Source organism: Wyeomyia smithii, chromosome 1 (genome assembly GCF_029784165.1).
Source record: "Wyeomyia smithii strain HCP4-BCI-WySm-NY-G18 chromosome 1, ASM2978416v1, whole genome shotgun sequence".
Taxonomy (NCBI): Eukaryota; Metazoa; Arthropoda; class Insecta; order Diptera; family Culicidae; genus Wyeomyia; species Wyeomyia smithii.
In genome coordinates, this window is record NC_073694.1 from 178,772,993 (window position 1) to 178,788,308 (window position 15,316).

The 15,316-nt window shown below is 37.5% G+C and overlaps 1 protein-coding gene across 1 annotated transcript in view; it reads left to right on the forward strand.

The window, feature by feature from the left end:
- Positions 1-15,316, forward strand: part of LOC129730580 (CCR4-NOT transcription complex subunit 6-like) — a 301,129-nt gene that overhangs the window by 277,355 nt on the left and 8,458 nt on the right. The window contains exon 4 of the mRNA XM_055690025.1: positions 12,587-12,655. Within this exon, the coding sequence (XP_055546000.1) occupies positions 12,587-12,655 (69 nt within the window). The remainder of the gene's footprint in view (positions 1-12,586; positions 12,656-15,316) is intronic.

Here is a 15,316-nt window from a genome sequence, read left to right on the forward strand (position 1 = left end):
GAAATGAAAACGTGATGAATCAAACTAAATATTAGCATGCCTTCATCGCGGCAAACAGATTACATTTCTGGCCAGAGAAAATAGAAACAGCAACAACAGGATGGCAAACCGGCCGGGTATATTTGGATTTCTCACGATCTGACATCACCCGTGCAGCCGTTCATTCAGTCTCAGAACTCGCTCACTCGCCGGATGATGGTCCTTAGCGAGCAAACCGACAGACGGACGGACAGACACACGGAATATGGCCGAGAGATCGTCAATTATTTCATTTCGCAAAATGATTGGCGTCTGCCCCGGCTGTGTCTTTCCGAACATGCTTATATGAAGTGTTGTGCCATGTTTTTCTCCCCGACAAAACAGTGGCACGGCAGTCCACTTTCAAGGGTACCCATATGAGAGCACCTACAAGTAGTTCACTGGGCTAACTGGGCATTCTCACAAACACGAGTTGCTTCTTGTGTAAGTGGACGGACAGACGGTGAATGGAGCCTTCTTCTGGCGAGGATTGAACACTCCATTACTCTGTGAACAAGACAAAGATTCGCACATAGGTACACTGAGTGCCAGCGCAGTTTCAACCGTGTAACCCTTCTGATCTTCCACAACAAGCAAGGTTTTTTTTGTATATTTTCATAAACTTTGTAATGGATTAAACCAGCCAACAGTCACTTGTCCATTCGGTTCCGCTATGCCAGATGTTTCGAGCATCGCGGATTCATTCATAGAAAGATCGTGATGCAACTCTGATCTAGAGGTAAATGTTCACGCCAGGGCACAGACCACTGGGTATGTTATTACTAATGCGCTCATTCAGCTTGTCCGGGTTGTTGAGAGACCTTTCAGAAAATAAGCCAACACTCGCCACTCGTTGGGATTTCGAGCCCAGCCCAGAGATGTCCACCCGTCAAGTCAAGGTGCCGTGTGAGAACCAGCAGAAGTATAGCCCCTCTTATCTGCTGGCTGGATCTGCCAACGCGAATAAAACAAAGAGGAAATAAGGCACTCGAGCCCGGCATCATCGGTAAGATGCTGATTAGCGGTGTCGCGGAGAGATGTACAGCCGAACCAGGGAACACCCCGTCTCCGTAGGCCGAATCGGGATGGGATAAAAACTAACAAACAAAGAGGCAAACAAACATCATAATTTCAATTTCGCCGTCCGTTTTCGCGTGCTGCACAAGGAAACTTGTTTGCATTCGAGGGGAAAAAGATCTGCCACAGTTAAACTATTGACCTACGAAACTCCCTCGTGTTCTAGTTTCCATTCTATTTCCAACCGGTCCTTTCGAACCTGGACAACCCAACGATCTGAATTGTGGATGTTTTAGTTTTGTAACTTTATTGCTGCATCGGTAGTAACCAACATTTAATCATGAGATTTTCCCAAACTGATCTTCCGTCCGCGGGTCCCATGGTGTTATGCTGTGCCCTGCGAAGAAAACGCTCTTTGACACTCTGACTCAGTTTCGGCACGTCGTCTCCAACGACGTCGTTTCGGCATGTTGCGAGAGACCGTGCAATCTTTCCGCGATCTTAACCAGTCCATGGGAAAAATCAGTGCTTGCCCTAAGTAGTGGAGAAGGTACACACCACTTTTCCCCAAGTGCTGCACTGACCTTCGCTCGCCAGCCGACTCAAGTGGACCACTCGGAGCTAATTTTGTCGCCAACCATCGCCGAAGTTGCTGTCACTCATCAGTACAAATCTTCTTGTCGCAAGCTGTTTAATGAGCTCTTGACATTTGGGCAATTATGGACGAGATCGAATAAGCAGCATGCCGAATGTGGCCACATCGCTTCGAGATGAAAGTCCTTGACAAGCTATGCGCGATGGTATTAAAAAATGAAGTTTTTGAAAATAATCGCCTTCAATTTGATGGTTGATCGAGCAGGTATGGTGAGAAGCATTCTGTTAAAATTTTGCCAATAAATTTTGGCTCAAGACTCGAGACTTAATTTTTAACTTTTTTTTTAGGTTTTGTCTATTTTTCATTTTTTTTTAAATTTTAATTCAATTTCACTTATTTTCAAAATTGTTTTTTAAAATGTTTTTTAAATTTTTTTTTTATCCATTTTGTTTTTCGGTATTTTTTTCTTTATTATATTTATTTTTGGATATTTTTTTTTAGTTTTTATCTAATTTTTAGTCTCCTTTAGTTTATTCTTAAATTTTCTATTTTTTCTATTTTATGAATCAATTAAAGACGAATTGATTACACAGAACAAAAATTAAAATATTCGCAACCCTCTTTTTTTGTATAGATCCTCGAAATGTTTCGCATTGGTGGCAACACTTTGTCAGATAGCCATCCCTTTCTTCTCTTGAAGCGTTACGTAATTTATGGACATTTTCTTACGACATTTCAGCTTTAGATAAGTCATTTTTGAAAAAAAATACCTACTATAAATAGTGGAATCTGAAATGATATATATTCGAGTCCGACCTATGTATATATGAGAACAGTGACGTTTCGATTATACCACGATTAAAAAAAAATTGCATCGTATATTTAAAGAATATCTATTCCATGTTATTTTCATGTGTATGTGTTAATATATGTTCATATGTGTGTGAATGCTATGTTTAAAATGTTCAGTATAGTTGTGCTTTTAGCTACCAGCAATTCGTTATTTAGAGTGAAAAATAAATCCAGGAGAAATTATCAAGATGTATTTTTTTCTATGAATTAAAGTGTTCGTGTAAATCTATTTAAGGGGTAATATCCACCAGATGCTAAATAACAAGGCTTTTTCATGATTTTTTCTCAAGGACATTTAAGGTGTAAGGTGTATAAATAATACATCGTTGGTTTGAGCAACTCTTAGAGAATAGAATTAAAAATTTTATTGCTACTTTTTATACAAAAGGGCGGCTGTGCAGCGATTGCCGTAAACCCCTTTTTTTAAAGTTCTTCCGCGGCGAGCAGTAGAAGTCGTACCCAACTCCACCTTTAACCAAAACAAATTTTTTTTCATTATCTACATAAGTAACGCTAGTGAAGTACACGTGATTATATTTTTAGAACTTATCTTCGCAAAATGGCAACGGTTTTGGAAAAAAATTGCTTTTCGACAAAAAAAAATCAACATAAATTGTTTTTAATTTTTGTTGTTGTTAATCATTCGCTGAAATCGTGTGTACTTCACTAGATATTTTAATGAGGAAGCAACAGTTAAAATTTCAAGTCTGTCGGATGTAAACTTTTTCAGTTCTACTGCTCGCCGATTTTGAAAACTTGGTTTTGAGAAAAACGCGCTTAAAGTTTCAAAATGCTATAAACCTCGACAATCGCAATAATAAAGCCCCTAATATTTTTTTACCTTCAGTCAGCTATCCCTGCGCTGCAAGGTTGTTCTTCCTGGGCTTTGTTTTCCTCTTCTTCCTTTTTTAATCTTATGGTAGGCTGCGCCTACCCTCTTTCACGATATCAGACATGCGATGCTCAGCGACTTTGACGCGGTTGGCGTCCGATCCCACGGAAAACTCAAACTAATCACTCATATTTAAGTACTTTTGAATATAACTCACAGTTAAAAAGTATAGAAAAACTCAAACAAAGAACGTACACAACGAGAACGGCTGATCGACTTAACAAATCGAAATTGTGAGTAAACACGTGCTTTAGAGACTATGTAACGGTCGCAACTTGATGCAGCGACCTCTATACTTCAAATTTAAAACGCGATATCCATTATAGGTAACTTCTACTAGTTTACAAAGCCTCGAAATTAAAAACAAAAACGATCATCACCAAAACAAACGAAAAATGTAATTTTGGAGCATAAAAGTTGTTCGATAAAAATTGATTTAAACGAATTTTGAGTTTAGATCAGTACTTGGGCGATGTAGATTTTAATTATAGGATAGTTTTAGTATGATTTAAGCCAATAAAAGAAAGTGACAAAAAAAAATGTTTTGGTGGATATCACCCCTTAAACAAATAATAAGTTGGAATGATATAGGCTGGGGTTTCACCGCTAGGTGAATTAATTCGGTTTTTTTAATCTCTAACAAATTATTATTGTCTTCTATTTGTCTCAGTTTTGTTTTTATTAATTTTTTGTCTCATTTTTTGTCTTCTTTTATTTCATTTCTAGTTTATTTTTGTCCCTTTCTCGTGTAATTTTTGTCTGATCTTCTACTAATTTTTGGTGTATTTTATTGGAATTTTATCTTTACTAACTTTACTACTTTTCACGAAACATAAAGACTCTTCTTCGCATCTTTCAAAAAGAAACGTAATATACCGTATCCCGTGTGCAGACTGCGGTAGCTCATACATTGGTATGACTACACAGCAACTGAAGAACCGTCTTGCCGCGCACCGCTCTCTCATGAAACGCTACGAACAGTATAAAGATTCTAGCACTGAGAGGGAGGGAAGGGAAGATGAGTTTAAAAAGACGGCGTTGATGAAGCATGCGATAGAAGAGAATCACAGTTTCAATATAGCCAACACTAGAATTTTAACTTCGGATGATAGGATTCAAGCATTACAGGTGTTAGAAATGTGTTACATCGCATGTGACAGATCCGCAATAAATTACAGAACGGACACGAACAACTTAAGCATCGCTTACTCCGGCACGCTGCGATCTCTCACATGTTGATACAGACTACTACAGTCTCTAGCACTCTCTATCTCTGTCTTGCAACATTATTTCTCTCCGTTTTAACGCAACATTTTCCGACGGCTTTAATCGTGTGTGATGTGTGTTGGAAGATACTGTGTAAGTGTAGCTCATCCGTTTGCATTTTTAAATTTTGAAAAGTCACAAACCAATAATTATTTTACATATTTGACATCCACAGTGTAGTGTAGTTAACCAACAGCAATTTAACACCAATGCACCATATTTTGACGAGAACTTGTTTGTTTTGTTTGTAAGTTGTGTATGTAATAACTTAATTCGTGTGACTAATCTATGTAAATTGTAAACTGACTGTTAATCGTAGTTGCTCTGAGGACGAGAAAATATATCCTTGAAACGTCGGCTTTGACATTAAAACGTGTTTTAAAGTAACCCGTGACCGAAATTGCCATCATTGAACCCATAAACTATTTATTGGTCAAACAACGCTTAACGTATTCTTCTATTTTCGTCCTATTTTTATCCCATTTCTTTCTCATTTTTGTCTCTTTTGTTACTTTTGACATTTCATTAGATTTTTGTCTTATTTTTTGACTACTTTTTGTCTCATTTTTGTATTTTTTCGTATTCGTTTTGTTTTTTTGTCCAAAATTTTGTTCAATTTTTTCTCATTGTTATTTTATTTTTGTCTTATTTTCGACTTATTACTAATTATTGTCTCATATTGCTCTTGTTTTTTATTTTTGTTCCGTTCAAGTCCATTCATCATTTTTGACTTTTATAACATTTTCAACTTTCTGTATAGGGTTGGCAATATTCCCGAGAATTGATTTCCCGGGAAACGGGAATAAAAAATTTCACTTCCCGGGAATTGTAGTGTAGTTTTATTGCAATGTTGCATAGAAAAATATAGTGAACCTTGCGGAATATTTCAAGGAACTCGTGAATCCCGGGAATCAATATCTCTGTTCCCGGGAATTTCCCGGGAAATAGTTCCCGGGATTGCAACTCCCATTTCTGTACATGTCTATTAGTTATTGAATTAGTTCACTTTGTGTAGCACTGTTTAGGTTGTGTCTTTCTAGTGGTACTCTTTGCTACTTGGCATTAACGCACAGTTACCTCATAGGAACATCTCTTCAAGGGAAGTTAGCGGTACACACACGTTGGCTATCTATTACAGACTGACTCTGTATTCTTTATAATTAATTTATAACTTAGTCTTTGGGTGTGTCATGTGTTATGTTTTATTGTTGGGAAGGCCGGAGACGTTCATTTGCTGAGTCAGAATGGTCTTGGATTTTATGGTGATTGTTGGAGTTTGGGATTTCCGAAATGTACGAATAAAGGAATGGAATTAGTGTATTATTACGATATGTTAGTTTGGTATGCTACACCTTCCTTCTTTTGAAGAATGGTGTAACCATTCGAGAGTTCACAACTTGTTTACAATGTTCTATATTTAATGAAATCTATATAATATCGTTACATAATATTTTTTCTTTTTTTTCTATTTGTTTTTTTTTTGTTTGCTCCTGGGTTCTTTTTTACTGGTGATTACTTTTGTGATGTTGAATGGACCTACGTAGTTTTTTCCTATTTTCGTTTCCTAAGTAGACTCGGAGGAGACCTTCGCTCAAAATTATTGGATTTGTGTTACTACTGGCTATTATTTGGCCTTTAATGTTTTTCTCTCTATCAAGTTTTCTTTAGCTATTTAGTTTGTTTTTGGAACCTATATTTCAGTTCTCTGTCGTACCATTCTAAATTATATAGTGGTTCTATGCTATTGTTTCGAGAATCTTGTGGTAATCTATCTGGCTGTTTTATCTGTATCTACAACTTTGTCTCATTCTTGCATTATTTTTGACTGTATATGTTTCTGTCTTTAGGTTTTATATTTGTTTGATTTTTGTTCCATTCTCTTAATTTGTTAAACATATTTTGACTGATTGTCAACTAATTTTTGCTTTCTGATTAGTTTCATCTCGTTTTTGTTTTTTATCTCATTAGTATCATATTTTTGTCCAAATATTTGCATAATTTTAGCCTTGTTTCTTTGTGTTTTTAGTTTTTTTTTTGTTATTTTTGTCACATTTTTTTCGATAAAATGGAATAAAAATTGTCATATTTATTCCATTTGATTTTATTTTTGGCCAGTTTTTGTCTCGTAATTGATTTCCTTTTGACTCATATGTTTATTTTTGATTGTATCTTCATTGTCATTTGTGCTCTATCTTACTGTCTTGTTTTTTTCTCATATTTGTTGTCAACAATTTCCTCTTACTTGTCTTAATTTATTTCTCTAATTTTTGTTTCTATCTAATATTGGTTGTTTTCTTGAGCCATTTTTGATGCAACTTCGACTAGTTTCTACTCTTTATTATCTCAATTTCATTTCATATTTGTTGTGTTTGAAACATTTTTTATCCGACTGTCGACTAATTTTTGCTTTCTGCTTAGTTTCATCTATTTTTTTTCGACTTTGTCTCATTTGTATCTTATTTTCATCCAAATATTTGCTTCATTTGATTTTTATTACTGTCTTATTTTTTGTGTTTTTAGTCTTTTTTGTTATTTTTGACCTATTTCTAAGTAATTATTCTCATATTTATTCCATTCTCGTTTTATTTTTGGTTAGTTTTTGTCTCGTAGTTGATTTCCTTTTGACTGTCTATCTTACTGTCCTTTTTTTCTCATTTTCGTTTCATTTTCAATATATATTAAACTAATCTCGATCTCGAAACTAGAAAAAAAAATACCTTTATTTTGTTCCAAAACGATCGAAAATCCAACAGCTGGTTCAAAAGTTATAAATTTTTTATAATAAAATACATCGAATAAAACCTTTTTTTCATGGTCACCCTATTTCGGACCTGGTCGCCCTAACGACCCAACGAAAAAATACGGATTTGATTATTTTCGACCAATATCCTTCCCTGCAATTTTGAGCACAATTGAAGCACTTCAGGTGACCTGTCTTTTCGGCGATTCTGAGCTCAATTTTGGATAATTTTCTATTTTCGCCTTTTCTGGCGTTCGAAAGCTCTTTTGAGCGATTCTGAGCTTAATTTGGGATCATTGTCTATTTTGGCCTTTTCTGACCCTGAGCTCAATTTGAAATCATTGTCTATTTTGGCCTTTTCTGGCCTTAGAAAGCACGTTTGAGCGATTCTGAGCTCAATTTGGGATCATTTTCTATTTTGGCCTTTTCTGGCCTTAGGATGCACTTTTCGACGATTCTGGGCTCAATTTGAGACCATTTTCTATTTTAGCCTTTTCTGACCCTGAGCTCAATTTGTGATCTTTTTCTATTTTGGCCTTTTCTAGCCTTAGAAAGCACTTTAAGCGATTCTGAGCTCAATTTGGGATCATTTTCTATTATGGCCTTTTCTGGCCTTAGAAAGCACTTTTGAGCGATTCTGAGCTCAATTTGAGATCATTTTCTATTATGGCCTTTTCTGGTCCTTAGAATCACTTTTCGGCGATCCTGAGCTTAATTTGGGATCATTTTCTATTATGGCCTTTTCTGACCCTGAGCTCAATTTGAGATCATTTTCTACTATGGCCTTTTCTGGCCCTGAGCTCAATTTGGGACCATTTTCTATTATGGCCTTTTCTGGCCCTTAGAAGCAATTTTCGGCGATCCTGAGCTTAATTTGGGATCACTTTCTATTTTGGTATTTTCTGACCCTGAGCTTAATTTGGGATCATTTTCTGTTATGGCCTTTTCTGGTCTTAGAAAGCACTTTTAAGCGATTCTGATCTCAATTTGGGATCATTTTCTATTTTGGCCTTTTCTGGCCCTTAGATGCACTTTTCGGCGATCCTGAGCTCAATTTGGGATTATTTTCTATTTTGGCCTTTTCTGGCCCTGAGCTCAATTCGGGATCATTTTCTATTGTGGCCCTTAGAAGCACTTTTCGGCGATTCTGAGCTCAATTTGTGATCATTTTCTATTTTGACCAGTATTTTCGGTTGATTTTGAGCTAAATTTAAGATCATATTCCATTTCGGCGTTTTCTGGCCCTGCGCTCAATTTTAGGCGTTTCTGAGCTCAATTTAGGATTTTTTCTGTTTTGGGCTTTTTTCCCTCAGAAGCTCTTTTCGGCGACTCTGAGCTCAATTTGGGATCATTTTCCAATTTGGTCTTTCAATTTTTTCAATGGGCGCTTTATCATATGTAACAACTTTGCAGAAGAATATTTTTCTCTAATTTATTGCTACCGAGCTCTAGATCCAAATTTCCCCCGAAATTCGGTTTCTGGAACATTGTGCAATGGTGACTTCTCGGCACTTTTAGAAATTTGCAATTTTAATTGTATTGATTTGTTGGCTTTCGCAATTAGGACTTATGATTTGTAAGGACTTGTCAAAAAAGGAAATAATCTTATGCGAGAAAAAAATAACCAACACTACAGTACAATTATAACTGCGACTTTTTTCTGTGGAACCGCTCCACTACGAACCACTTTCTACAAATCAAGATTTTGCTCCGGGAATTTCGGAATTACACCTTATTCTTTACACGGGTTTACGCGATTTCTTCTACGCATGTTTTTAACAGGCTCCATATAAAATATTAAACATTTTTATCATTTCTATCAATTTAGTCACCTTTCCTGATTTGGACTTTCATGACATTTTTCATATTGTTAAAATAGTGAACATTTATTTCAAATTGTCGATGTTTTTAAAAATGCTAGATTTTTTGGAAGCCCCTCTACTTCCGTTTGTACAACTCGATATTAACGCAAATCGCGGATCGGTGTGACTTAATTCACTGGTCTTCTAACCTAAAAGTATTCACGTCACGTGGCAAAAAAGTGTTGAAATGACGTTATGAATATTTTATACCGCTCTGCGGTCTTACGATCAACAATCAATTGATTTTCCGTTTCGCTCGATTTCAATCCTACGCCGATATTCATCCGGAAGGCGTGTCTTCTAAACACCTGCTCTCAAGCTAGACTGCATAGGCGGATTGTAACGGTTAACTGATTACGGTTGACCCCTGGTGTGTTCGCAAAAGGCAGCCGGCTGTTGAGTAAGCATTCACCGACCAAGTTCTAACCTACGCAAAAACAAAAACAAGCGAGCAAAACTTCCTTCCTATAATATGTTCTACATGCATGAGTTTGCTCTCAAGCCAATCAACTGTTGTAAATCTACAATTCATTACAATGACCATTCGGTTAAAAGCACTATTTGTTCCAATTGACGCAGCACAATCAGGCTAGGGAACTGTAACTCTCGCCCGGAGACACCTTCTGAGCGCATGAACATCACAATGTTCTGTGTTTGTAACACAACATCTCGGATTTAATGCACTCGATCGCACATTGCCTCGGCAAATTATCACGCAACAAGTTATTCGTTCTATGCTGCTTCGACAAGCGTCGTCGTCTCGCGATCAACTCGCTTGTCATTCGATCGTATACTTACACCATCCGCGACACCCACAGACAAGCGGACGTCCGGTGCCACACCCGACGATAATAGGTGGCGATCAAAGCCAGATCACATCTAGTTTGTCTGTGGTTCACGTGTGCTGAGGAGGAGGAAGCAGAGGAGGTTTTATCCGCTGCGGTCCAATTGGCCGGCCGGCTGCAAGGGAATGCAGTGACAGCATAAATTTGAATAAATCCGCAATTGTTTGTCACGATAATTGCCTGCAAATGTGCGAGCAATAAAAATAACTCGCATTCGGTTTAGACATTCTCGTGGGGAGACGTGTCGAGCTCGGAGCAGATCCGGACCGAAGCTTCGCCGCCGCAGCGGGCACTTTGACGACAATCGATTTAGTTATAATGGCGGTGAATATTTTTTCTCTCTGCACAATCAAATGGGGGAAGGGAAAGCGGGCTACGGGAAGAGAATGTGTTCTACAATGGAGAGCAGAAATAAATTGCAGCGAAATGCATCTATTGTTTCGATGAGCTGAGCTGATTTTATATTCCGCGACAAACGACAAACCGGCGGCAGTGCGCAGGCGAGAAAGGAAATTGAATTAGAAAAGTAATTCGATTGTCCTCGTTGGCTGTTAGTGTTGCCCTTTTCCCGGGCCAAGTCTTGTAGCAGCAAGCCGGCATATTATTCTAACCCCGCGTTTGTAAAAGGTTGTTACTCTGTGCATGTAGAGAAATGTAGACCGGACGTGAGACGTGCCATTTGTCGCGGATGTCAATCAGACCCTTCTAAGTCATGACTTTCCCGGTACTTACGATTAGGGGGCCCAGCCTGATGTGGGCGACGACGACCAGACCGACCAGCAGAGAGCAACGAACGAAAGTGCCTGGGCGGTTCCGTCTTTGAAGACACTCACATCGAGCGATGTAATCATGGTCGTCATCAACATCTACAGCGTCGCACGTTTCGCAATGCAATGTGTTATTAGAGCAGGCGCTGTCCATGTTAATGAACCTTACGGAAGAGATTCTATTCCATCCAACGTACAGAGCAGAAGATCACTTTTACTTTCGTAGACCAGTTTGATAAACGGCAATTGCGTTAAGCTTAAAAAAATATTGTTTAGCAATAAGAAACAATCCCAAATCAAGCTCAGAATCGGATAGAAACGCTTCACAAAGCCAGAAAAAAAAGACAAAATAAAATGTGCCGCAAGGGTTAATTCTAGGTACGACCTCTTTGATTGATCAACTTGCATACCTTGACAGCCGCAGGCTTGTCATTAGAAGAAATATATATAATAATAACACCGGTGATCGCCGCTGACCTTGTTGTTGCATGAATGCACAAAATCAGGTGACTTCAGCCGCATGGTGAAGGATGAATAAAAATGTAACATTTTTCATCGCAGCCCTTTGTCGACCAATCGCCAGCCAACTCTGCGCTCTCGGAAGTGTGGGCCACACAATAGAAGAAAAAGCAAAAAAAAATGCACCGCGAACATCATCATGCAGATGCACCGGTTTTGATTTGTTGCGGGATTATTAGTGTGACCTATTTTTTCCCGAGCAACCCGGACCGGAAGACATGCTGTGGCGAGTAGTTATTCACTGCGGTCACCACACGCTCGCGCGCGGATGGTGGGTGCGTCCTCCTTTTTCTTCTCATTTTCCAATCTTGCGGGGCAAGATGATTTCCCGAGGTGTGCCGGCCGCGATTGCGAACAGCAATCAATTGTTTTAGTTCAACAGGGGGCAGAGGTGCAACAAACAACAACACGGAACATCGCGCCTTTCCCGGGTGGTTTTTTAAGGTTTATCCTTCGACATCGGTTTCGCTTTCGCTTTGTGCACATCGTGCACTCGTAGAATTTGCAAGCAGACCTACATTTGCATCCTTTTCGTGTGCAGGGGTCATGGTGACCGGGCTCATCCGGGAGAGGGGCGGACCAGGAAAGAATAAACCAAAGATTTATGAGCTCCGATGGTCCGACATAGATTGCTTGAGAAAAGGTTTACTATCGATCCACTGACTGGACTCTGCCCAGGCACGAGGTACTGATTTACACAGCTCTGAAGGTGTACCTGTTATTCCACCCTAGATGACACAACCACGTGTTCTGTATTTTTTTTTTTCATTGGAATTTATGGAGAACAACGCAGAAATCGTTTAATCCCACAGTCATATTGTCACAGGCAATAAACCGTTTATAGGCAGAGATTTTAAATCACCTCACCTGGAAAAAAAACTGTTTACACACGAGACTGCCTCTGCTGCGCTGCTTCTGAACTGCTGGTTCCAGCAGTGGATGCAAAAATAGCTTCAGTTTTTGCAGGCAGCAGACATCCTTTAGACATGACGTAAATATCTGCGCTTTTGAGTGTACATTTTGCGCGCATTAATGTCTGCCACTGCAAACAACACGGAAGAATTTAGATTCATTACCCATAAATCCATCTCGAGCGTCGAGTGGGGTGCTAGGCATGAGAATATCTTTCCCCACACCGTAGGCGGATGCATTTAAACAGGTTGCTAATTTATATTTTCTTTGTTTCTTTTTTTTCTCTTTTCCTAAATTGCAGTTACCGTGGCTCCACCACCGCAACGTCCCTGGATTCCTCTAGCGCGACCAAACCGGGCCAGGGGTGCATGTAAGTACTTGAGAATATGTGTGTCTATTCCATTAAAAGTGCCAAACACAATGAGTGAGCAGTAGAGGATGCTTAAAAAGATGTCAAATTATTTGTTAAATTTGTAGCTTAGAAAAAAGTAACAAAAAACAAAATCGAATGTAATTCCAAACAACTAAAAAGTTTTGAATATAAATAGGCTTTTAATTCTTAACTCTTCAATTCAAGAAAAATTGTTATTGTGACGGGGACGTTTCGGAAACCCTGTAGGCAAATTCTGCCGTTCCCAGTGTATTAGCTCAAAACTACAGAAAATATAGTATTTGATGAGCAGAATCGCGCCAAATGATCTGGAAATACGCGAAAATTTAATCGACCATTTTTTATTTGAATGAAACTTTGCACACGTATTTGGCTTAGCAAACTGAGCATTTTTCACAAATGGAAAGATTTTTTACGCTCATGAGTTATATTCTAAAAGGGCGTATGCCTTTTGGCATAGGTTTTATTCGGAGCATTGCACATAAGACGGTCCCTATATAAAAGAGTGGCCAAAATTACCAAAATGCGAATTTCATATTCAGGATGTTTTGAGCACATGGTTTTGTAGTATTTTATTTATATTTTCATAATTTTTGAACGAAATCTTGATACAAAAAAGGTTCAAGCTGAAAAATGCCTTCAAAGTTACCTATTTCAGAAACGGAGAAAAATAGTTTTTCTGAATATTTTTGAATATATAAAAACCTACTAAAGCGATCATGATATGTTCACATATGATTGAAAGCTTATTAAATTAGTTCCCTAAAACAAGATGGGTAATGGATTTCAACCCTACAGAGTCAGTCGCAGGCCACATTGAAAATATGCGTAATTTTCCTAATTTTTACCATCAAAAACATTAAATGTAAGCACGTGTAAGCACAGCACCTGATAGTGTGTCTGAGAGCCCTACTTGTGCCCTTTAAGAATATGTGTTAAAAGATCGCGGAAAATTTGCGTTTTGGTAGAAAAAGATGATTAAAAATTTTCCATTTTTTGCAATTTTTGAATTTTTGGGTGATTTATCAACAAAGTTTTTCGTATATTATAGCAATTTGGTTCAAAACACACTAAAAAAACGTAAAACTATTAGATTAGTTGGTTTATTAGAATATACGTTGTTTGAAACATATGTTAAAAGTTTGAGTAAAATTTGCGTTTTTGTAGAAAAAGGTAATTTAAAATTTTTAATTTTTCATGTAATTTTTTGGAGTTTTATGAAGACTTATCAACGTATATCATAGTAATTAGGTTCTAAAATATACTGGAAAAACTTAAAGTTAGTGTGATTCTTCAGTTGTACACACTTGAGTAAAAAAAAATATTTTTTTCATTTTGTTTGAAAAAAAAAAATGGTTAATATTAGCAATAAATTGGTTTTCGCGTGTATCGATGTTTTTTTACCAACCCAAAGTTTTTTTCTGAAATTTATTTTGTTAACCCATTACAACATCGCTAAAAGACTTAGCGATTATTCACGTGAAATCATACTAAACCGAATAAAAAAATGATTTATTATCCCAAAAATGATTCCCAGTGTTTCTTTTATGAAAACACGGCTATGAAACACCTCACGCGAACTTCTTTCACCAAACACAAATACCACTGCCTGCCAGAGTTATACAAATGGTTCGAGCTTGCATTTGGGCATTTACTCGCCAGTTACAGCAGAAGTAGAAGCTGCGTACCGGATGTGTCGGCATACAGCATAAACAAATGGAGGTTCTCATGGTCGAACTTTCCAACACTGCAGTCAGATGTTTCATACACAAAATTGCATTGAGTTAACCGTCAATCTCACAACTACTCCCACGCATAAACGCAATCTCACACATATTGATATACTCTTGAATCATGCGGCTCATATTTTTTTATGGCTGACTGATTCTAGTTCATTTCTTTGAGTGATTGCTTGTGTATGTGGAGGAAACAAATTTTTATGTGTGCTTTACAGTTCTTAAGTTTTATTCAAGTGTTTTACGAAGAAGCGAGCAATGTCTTACAATGAGGAAGTTAATAAGATCGATTTAGTGAGTTTGTTCATATAACCTACAATAGAAAATGTTATAAATGATTGCATTGAATTGATCAAGCACCGTTGTAAAACAGTTTTTTACAAACAAGACCATAGAAAACTGTATCAACATTTGCTGGCTCTACAATCGAGATTTGCTAAATCGTTTCGTCTTCAGTAGTTTTGTTTGAATTGAATAGCTTTACAACTTTGCTGAAGAAACCATATCTCTGCGGACAAATCGTGAACTAACTCTCAAAGCCATAAGAAGCGTTTTACTATTATGTGCATCTTTGCTAAAAACAGTAATCGTTTATCTCGTTCCACTAACGAGTTATTTACGTTTATTCGAAAACACAAGACATTTGCCACAGTTTACGTGGTTTATAGTCAGCCCCTTGTCAGTACAAAACTTTTGTAATGTCATAATAATCTACAGTGGAAAACCAACAATTTGGCACAAAAAAATGAATTTTGGCCGGAAATTTCTATTTTCCGACCATTGTGCATTGTAGCCCAGAAACCGTTGGTCGTATGAAAAACTGTCTGAGAATGAGTTGTAGAGAAATAAAAATGCATCATAAAAAATATACACTGTACAAAAATTTTTTTTGATAAAAAAAAAA